The 8,673-nt window shown below is 52.7% G+C and overlaps 1 protein-coding gene across 1 annotated transcript, besides 3 other annotated features; it reads left to right on the top strand.

Annotated features, from left to right (window-relative positions):
- Positions 1-8,673: part of a sequence feature (areas not merged during assembly with more than two copies in the genome that could not be assigned to a particular haplotype) that runs on past the window's edge.
- Positions 1,984-2,012: a sequence feature (AT_rich).
- Positions 2,929-2,964: a sequence feature (AT_rich).
- Positions 6,168-7,841, top strand: Tc00.1047053506139.200 (retrotransposon hot spot (RHS) protein, putative; the record flags this gene model as incomplete). Its single annotated transcript, XM_812447.1, has 1 exon — positions 6,168-7,841. One exon carries the CDS (start codon positions 6,168-6,170, stop codon positions 7,839-7,841), a length of 1,674 nt encoding a protein of 557 aa, XP_817540.1.

The raw sequence follows: 8,673 nt of genomic DNA, 5'->3' as shown, positions 1-8,673 counted from the left end.
TAGCTCAGTGGCAAACACGCTCACAATGTCATCCGGGGACGCGGGTTCGATTCCCGCAGAAGCCTAAGTTTTTTCCATTTTTTTTTGAATTCTTGTTTCATATTGCTTTTTAAACTTCTGGTTTGCAGGACGGTGTGCGAGTTCTGCAATCGCACTGATTCCATCTGTTTCGTGGTTTGTGCGGCTGCGGCTGCGGTGGTGGCCGCGTGAGAGTGAGTGTGAGAGAGCCATGCACCGCCCGCACACACACTCTTCCTTCTCTCTCTGTGTGTGTGTGCCCCTTGCATGGACTCTCGCCCTCACCTCACCCCACGAGGCACACACAATAATGTGTCCATTGTATATATGCATGCACACCCATGCAGGCCCGTTGGTGCTCTCTTTTGCACGACACGCACCGCTGCCGTCCTGCCTGGCTGCATGGACGGAGCACCGTAACTGTTTCTGTTTTGTTTTTATTGCATTGAGTGGGCGACCTCTCTCTCTCTCCCTCTGTGTGTGTGTTTTGCTTTACGGGAGTAATGAGAGTGTGTGTGCGCTGGTCGTCCCACGCTTCGGCTTTTTGTTTTGTTTTCCTTTTTGATTTTGTGGTTGAGTGCACCCATTCCGCGGCTGCGTGTGTGTGTGTGTGTGTGCGATGATATGAGTAATTTGCGTGTGTGCTATCTGCCTCTCTCTGCCGTTGCTTTCTTCAGACTCTCTTGTGGCGCACAGCTGCTCCGCAAGTATAGGCGCTGCCAAACACACAAGCACATGCACACACACATGCCGTGTTTAAAACGCTGAGAATGCACGCACGCACAGGATTGTGGCTGCGGAGGCCCTCGCGAGGGGGGAAAAAGCCTGCATTTTTTTTTTTTTTTTTGACATGTTGCTCGGTGTGTGCTGACGCGTGACGAATAACAACACGCCCCAATAAGCAGAAAAGAAGTAAAACAAAATGGCGCTGAGCGGCACACCGGTAAGCCAAAAATACGCAATCACCAATAAAAAAGCCGGCGATCACCCAGCAGGCACATCAAGCCTCCTAAAAACCAACCTGGAACAGACAAAAAAAAAGAGACAATCATAGAAAACAAAGATCCCCGCCCCCAAACAGGAAAAACATTAAAGAAAACGCGATTCTTTTTTTTGTCCTTACTGCCGGGGTTGGCCGCTGCAAGAAATAAAAAATGGTAGGGCGGTGGCCCCGGACGTTGGATACAACACGACGTGTCGAATTATCCAAGTTTGCAGCGGCTGCCCCGGACGTTGGATACAACACGACGAATCGTAGTAACCACGCTGCGGCGGCGCACCCTAAACATGTCGTTTTCGTTTTCCAGGGGACAACGCAAATGTGCTCGATTGTTCGAAGATCGAAATTAATACTTTACGTGAAAAGGGGTCGCGCGACCGCATTTTTATAGCTCAGTGGCAAACACGCTCACAATGTCATCCGGGGACGCGGGTTCGATTCCCGCAGAAGCCTAAGTTTTTTCCATTTTTTTTTGAATTCTTGTTTCATATTGCTTTTTAAACTTCTGGTTTGCAGGACGGTGTGCGAGTTCTGCAATCGCACTGATTCCATCTGTTTCGTGGTTTGTGCGGCTGCGGCTGCGGTGGTGGCCGCGTGAGAGTGAGTGTGAGAGAGCCATGCACCGCCCGCACACACACTCTTCCTTCTCTCTCTGTGTGTGTGTGTCCCCTTGCATGGACTCTCGCCCTCACCTCACCCCACGAGGCACACACAATAATGTGCCCATTGTATATATGCATGCACACCCATGCAGGCCCGTTGGTGCTCTCTTTTGCACGACACGCACCGCTGCCGTCCTGCCTGGCTGCATGGGCGGAGCACCGTAACTGTTTTTGTTTTTTGTTTTTATTGCGTTGAGTGGGCGACCTCTCTCTCTCTCTCCCTCTGTGTGTGTGTTTTGCTTTACGGGAGCAATGAGAGTGTGTGTGCGCTGGTCGTCCCACGCTTCGGCTTTTTTTGTTTTGTTTTTTTCTTATAATATTTTTAATTTTTTCTGTTTGCTTTAAATTTTTGCTAGTCTTTCTTTGTGACTAATTTTTGCGTTTTAAATCTTTCATCCCCACATTCCTCCTTTTTTTCTTTGCTTTTGGGGGCAATCACTATGGACGTTTTTCTTTTCTACTCTTCCCTCTTTAATTGTTTCTTTCCGCACTCTTCCTGCGAGGGGTGCCGTGTGTTTTCCGCCCAACTGCACCGCTCGCACACCCACCGACACGCTCATGACGACGGCCCTGTGCGCCTCGCCTGCTGCACGCATGAGGAGGGGCCGCGACGAACGGCGCGCTGAGGGAGCCGTGACGTGTGGGCGTGCGACGAGGGCCTGTGGGGCGGAGCACACATTTCTTCCCTCTTGTTTTGTTTTCTTGCGGCCAGGGCGGGCAGACACCCGCAGCGCCACACACACACAGCCACACCCTGCCGCCGTGTTTTTCTTTTGTTTTGTTTTTTATTTCATTTCTCCCGCTGGCAGTCCCGTCAGCATTTCTTTCCCTCCGATGATTCTTTTCTTTTGCTGCGCTCACTCTCCCGATGGAGTGACGCGACTGCCGTCATGTCTGCGTGCTTCTCTCAGTCCCACACACACGAGTGACTGTGCTCTGCGGGCCGCACTCACGCGCCGATGGGAGGGATGAGGGGAGCAGCAACACGCAGATGACCCCATGAAATATAAACGATGTGCGGACACACGGAGGGTCGGACGGTTGAAAGACATTTAAATATCTTTTAATTTTATTTTTGGGTAAAATATCTACAGACAATTTCTGGAGCAGCATGGTAGTTGGGTGCTGTTTGTGTGTGTGTTTTCTTTTTTATCATTTGGGTATGGCCGTAATAAAGGACAACTTTTTTCATTTTCTTTGTTTTTTCTTTTTTCTTTTCAAAGTGTGAGGTGTGGAAGGGTGAAGATGATTTTTTATTTATTTATTTTCATTTAATTTTTTAATGGATTGATGCTGCTTGGTCCGCAGTGCAATATCATGAGCTTGAGCAGTCTTTTTCTCTTTATTTCTGCCATGCACCTCTGCTGTGCGTTTTTTTTTTGTGCGTCCCTTCACATACTCTGCTCCTGCTTTTACTTTTTTTGCTTTGTGTTTCTGCAGGCACACACAAACGCACAAAATGCACATTGCAGTGGATTTGGATGCTTCTTTTGTAGCGTGTGCTGGCGGTTGCGTGTGGCTGCTGCTTCCTCCGTGGGCATGAAGGGAGGGGAGGAGAGAGGGAGCGCGCACCGCGAGTCACTCTTCCTGCGGGTGTGATGCGCGCGGTGGGCTGCGACTGCTGTGGAGGGCCGCATCCCTTTCGGTGTGCGCTTCTCCGCCGTTGTGCCGTGCGTTTGCGCATGTCATTTGCTATGCGCGTGCGTGCTGAGCATGTTTTTCCGGAGCGTTGAGTAGCCACCATCTGTCTATGGCGGCTTGTGTGAGTGGGCACGTGCGGATGAGGGTCAGGGCGCATGGAATGAGGGAATGGCTTGAGGAAAGGGGAATTTGATTTGGATGGTATTTGGACCGGATTCATTTGGCTGCGGTGGACACATGCACGACGGATGTGTTTCCGCATAATGGGGGAGGATACGACAGGGTTTTCCGAAGTGGCCCGTCAATGCAATTCGGGTTTTGTAGCACTGAGGCACAGTGATCTTCCTGCAATGGCTGGTGAGGGCCTCTAGTGGACCGGTGTATTTATGCTGCTGCTGCTGCTCGAGGAGGCGTAGAAGCGCGATTTGAGGTGAGCGGCGGAAGGGCCGCACATCCCGCAGTGACGGTCGTCGTTGGCCCACCGGGTGCCTCCGAGGGTTTTGTTGGATGCAAAGTCCTTATGCCCGTCTCTGGATGGCGGCATCCCTGATGCAGCCAACGAACGGGGCTGGGAGCGACGGTGAGACGCAAGCACGTGTGGATGTTTGGAGCGGCCGGCGCACCGCACGCTGAGAGCATGGCACGGCGAGGACCGGACCCAGAAAAGGGACACCGCGTGGGACGTCAATCTTCACTGCAGCGACCGCCACCGAATTCGGATTTTCTAGCACGTTCCGCGGTCCCTCTTCCTCCCCTCACTTCTGTGCCGAGGACTGTGCCGCGGGATCGAGCAGCGCGATGTTTGGCCGCAGGAACATGGCCCGAACAAATGATTTGTGGGAGGGGGATGTGCACTGCGACGAGAAGGAAAAAAATGTTGCGAGACGACCACCACCGCAAGACCGGAGTGAAGTTGTGCTTTTTCCACTTGCGCGAGGGCGGCCTGCCACCTGGTCGGTTGGGAGGATTATTTTTTTTGCGTCGTTGCGCTCTCTTTTTATTCCGCTGCGTTTTCTTGCGGACCTGCGAAGGGAGATTTGCAAGAAGTTCCTGCGAGGCGTCCGTGCCGTCGTCGGAAAAGCGGATTCCCCTTGAAAAACGCCACTTTTTAGATTTGTTTTGGGCGGGGAGTTCCCGTCGATTCAACGCGACTTTGTTTTGCGGATTTGATGCGTGTGTTTCCGAGCGGTTTGGTTTGTGCTCCCGGCCCACTCGGATGTGGTGTGCGCGTCGACGTGAAGGTGCCTGCCAGCCGTTTTATTGCCTCCCCGCTGTGGCTGCCGCCGCTGCCTTCTTCGCTTCCTGAGGTCCTGCGGCTTTTTGACAAGATGTTTTGGAGAAGGCGTTGCCGCTCTTATCGTCCATGATATTTTGATTCTGGTGTTGCGGTCAGGAGACATTGAACGAGAGGGTTTTTCCCCCTTTGTTTTATTTGTCCTCTCTGCCTGACGGCCAGTTCTACACAAACGTGCTCCTCGGCACCTCAGTTGGTGCTGGCGGGTTTGCTCACAGTTCTCACTGGCATTTGCATGCGCCAACTCTTCTCTGCTCCCTTTCAGTGTCGCATTTTTTTATTGATTGACGGACGCCATTCTGTCCGGTGTGCCACTTTGATTGGATTGTGTGGGACTGATCGCCAGCGCCATCGGAGAAAGCAGGCCGACTTTTTCATTTATATAATTGCATCTCGCGCGCACGTTTTTTTTTACTTGTTCTGTTGGGCACTCAAACAGCGAGGTGTCCGGAACCATGCGTGCGTGGAATTCTTCCTGCCATGTGGACTGCGGGCAACACCGAGGGGCTGCCACTTTGACTCTGCAGAGTCGTTGTGTCTCTTCGCATGGTTGGCAGGGAAATTCCATGCAGCCTGCTACTGCTGGTGTGTCCCCAAATGCTGTCACTCCATGCGAATAATGTGCTTCAGCGAGTGAGGGTGTTGATTGGGTTTGTGTGCACTCTGATTGTGCTTGCTATTTTGTGCGGGCACGCAACACTTGAGTGGTGGGAAAATGGAGCGGGGCGATGCATGGCTGCGTCTCGCCCATTGTTCACTGCACGATGGTGTGGTGCGCATTGCGGTGTTGACTCTGCGATGTGACTGAGGTCCCCTGTGCGGCAATGGTGGTGGGTGGAGGAGAGTGTTGGCCCGCGGCGGGACGGTGAGATCGTGCCTCCTTTTCTCTTTGTTTCTTCCCTTTTGTGAAGGTGTGCACTTATTTTTGGTGTCGGTGATGGGGCAAACAGACCGACAACGTGAATAAAACAAAATGAAAAAGGGCGATGATGTGGCGGTGTTGTGGCCGATTGCACGTTGTGTTTCTGCGGGGGCGGTGGGCCTTGACTGCTTCACCGACAGGCGTTGCAGTGCGGCTGCATGGCGCCGCGACCACCCTGCCGTGCGAGTGCCACGCCCAACGCCATTGGGACTGCGGGAAGAAACAGCCGCGAGTGTCCTTTGGAGCCAGCGGCACCTGCTGGCCGCAGTTGGGCGGTGCGAGTGGGATGCTTCGCCGCACGGGCGTTGTGATGGCACCTCGCAGCGGCTCTTGTGATGGTTCCGACGCTGCGGCTCGACATGTGGCGGGGAGTAAAGTGCGGCCGCAGTGGAGCATGAGCAGCACCAACATGAGGCTGAGTGATTTCCTTTGGAATTATGTTGGCGGCAGGGCGGCCGTTGATGAAAGACTACAATGTGACGATGGAGGTGTTTGTTCAGGAGCCGGATGATTACGTACAAGACCAGCGGCTCCTTGAAGAAATTCTTAACTTAACTGCGCACCAAGCGCTGGAGGCCATTACTAGGCCTCTTCACGAAGGTGTGCACTCTCTCGGGCAACGTGGGGACTATGAAAGAAAAGGATACGATCACTCCTCTTGCAAGGGGAAAACCAAACAGAGTACTCACGCAGGTACTGACAGAAGCGAGGCGGGAGGCAGCGGAAAGGCTAAGACAAACGCAAGAAATGAAATTTACCATTTCCAGTAATATCGAAGAGGTGCTGTTTGAAGGAAGAGTTTGCGTCAATGAAATGAAGCTGAACGACTTTCTTACGAGGGAACTGGACGGCAGGGGCATTGTGGACACCAATCGGGATGTCTTGCCGGAGGAGTTTTTCAGGGACCCCACGAGGTATATCCGTGATAAAGGAGCGTTCAACGAAATACAGGCATCAGGTCGTTATTTGAGTATGAGGCGAGCTGTAAAGGGTGAAGTGATCTTCGACGAGGATATACGCAGGCTATGCGATAAGGGTGTCAACAATCTACCGGGGTGGTCATTGGCTGCTGCGAAGGTAAAGGCAGCTGTTCATAACTGCACCAAACATTTCTTGGATGCAGCTGCCGAGGAGACGAGGAACCCAACGACGACGAGCGCACCGGAGAAACTGGAGGGAGTGTACGAGTCTGTGCACAATGCGAGGTGGAGCCATGCGGTGGAACTTCCGGACGGCGTGGAGCGAAATAAAACGGGGACGGGAATGAGGGTGCATGAGGGGAGGCCAGAAAAGTCATGGTCGTACAGGGAAGCTGACGACGCTATCGAAAAGAATGACGCTGTGCGGCAATTCGGTGAAGCACCTCCCATGTTGATGGTGCTTGCCTCGGAGAAGGGATGGCCGTACTCGTGGTATACGATACAGGGTCTTCCCAAGGACGTTTTTGTAAACTGTGAGGTGGATCGAGCGTGGCAGATCGTCAAGGGCGACATAACCGCGTGGTTCAGCCCTCACGGTGGGACCCACTTTAAGCCTAGGCGGCGTGTGCTGATTGGGACGCCCGGGATCGGGAAGTCGATGGCTGCCGGCTCGTACATCCTCTACCGGCTGCTGCACTGCGATGCGGAGAAAATCCAAGTGGTAGTCCATTGTTTTGGTGGAGGAGATGCGTGCGTGTCAGACAAGACCACCAGAGCGGTGACAAGATGCAGCGATGAGGACATGTGCATCTCGGAGTTGAGAGGTTTGAGGGGGCATGGGAGGAATGTGTATATTATCTACGATGTGGCAAAGGAGGGAACGCCGCCACCGGGACATTTTGCGCCTTATGATAGATGGGGCATGATTGCGGTGCCATTCCCAAAGGTAACGAACTATGATGAGTGGGCGAAGCAGCTACAGGCCGCGCGAATCATCGTGAATTGCCCCGACGAGATGGATGTGAAGGCGATGTGCGCCTGGATAACGCGTAATGAGACCAAAGAGAAACAGGCGGAATGCTGGAAAGAGGCCAAAAAACACATGGAAAGAGTGGGGCCGATTCCACGTCACGTCTTTGATGAGGAGGCGTTTAATGGACGCTGTGGAGCGGTGAAGTTTGCATTGCAATCGATCAACGAGGGAACTGTGAAAGAGTGCTTTTCACGGGGAGGTGAGTCGCCATGGTGTTCTGAGGATCCGTCCCACAGGCTTGTGAAAGTTGTTCGGGAAATATACGCAGGCGGTGTGACCCTTTTCAATGCACTGCTGTCTGCTTGCCTCGAGGAACGGACATTGGAACGCCTCCCAAGTGTAGCAGAATAAAATGGCTTTTGAGGCTGATGTTGGCGTCGAAGGACAATATTTTGCCCATATTTTTTGGATGGTTTGCTTTGAAATCGTTCACGGAGAGTGCCCTTGTCAAGGCAATGGCGACGAAACTCACGGAGTTTGAGCCGCCAACAGGACGTCAAGCAAAGCCCTGCGTCTTGAAGTTGGCCCCTGAATTGCATCCCAAGGGAGATGAGGGTTTGCTGCCGAGTGAATATGAAAAAACGATCCGTAAAATAAAGTACGGGGTGCTGCACAAACCGTGGGCCACAAACCTTCCGCTGGTGGACGCCTTTTTTTATTTTTGAAGTCAAATCCAAGGACGGTGGTTGGGCTGCGGATGACTACGGCGGGTGAGCACCACACCACCGCCAGTGCACCCTCACACATCCATGACGCGGCACCAAAATTTCCTGCCATCCCGCCCTCAGTGGGACACGGAGCCCAACTCAACGCATTCACACGCGGTGCTCCACACCCACAGGAAAATAGACTCGGGCGGCGCACTCCCTCTCCTCACGGCCACGAAAGAAGACAACAGCCACACGCAACTGCCAGCATGCACTACAAAAGAAGCATTCAAATCCACTGCAATGTGCATCTTGTGTGTGTGTGGTTGTGTGTGCCTGCAGAAACACAAAGCAAAGAAGTAGAGAAAAAGGAACAGAGTGTGTGGAGAGACGCAAAAAAAATGTACAGCGGAGACGCATAACGGAAACAACAACAAGAAGACCGCTCAAACCCATGACTGCACTGCAGCCCAAGCAGCGGCAATTCACACAAAATTCATTTAAAACAAAAAAGCTTTCCCCCTCGTCTTATACAA

This window comes from Trypanosoma cruzi, genomic scaffold (genome assembly GCF_000209065.1).
Source record: "Trypanosoma cruzi strain CL Brener 1047053516259 genomic scaffold, whole genome shotgun sequence".
Lineage (NCBI taxonomy): Eukaryota > Euglenozoa > Kinetoplastea > Trypanosomatida > Trypanosomatidae > Trypanosoma > Trypanosoma cruzi.
The sequence above is the reverse complement of the archived record's forward strand: the minus strand, read 5'-3'. Positions and strand labels throughout refer to the sequence as shown.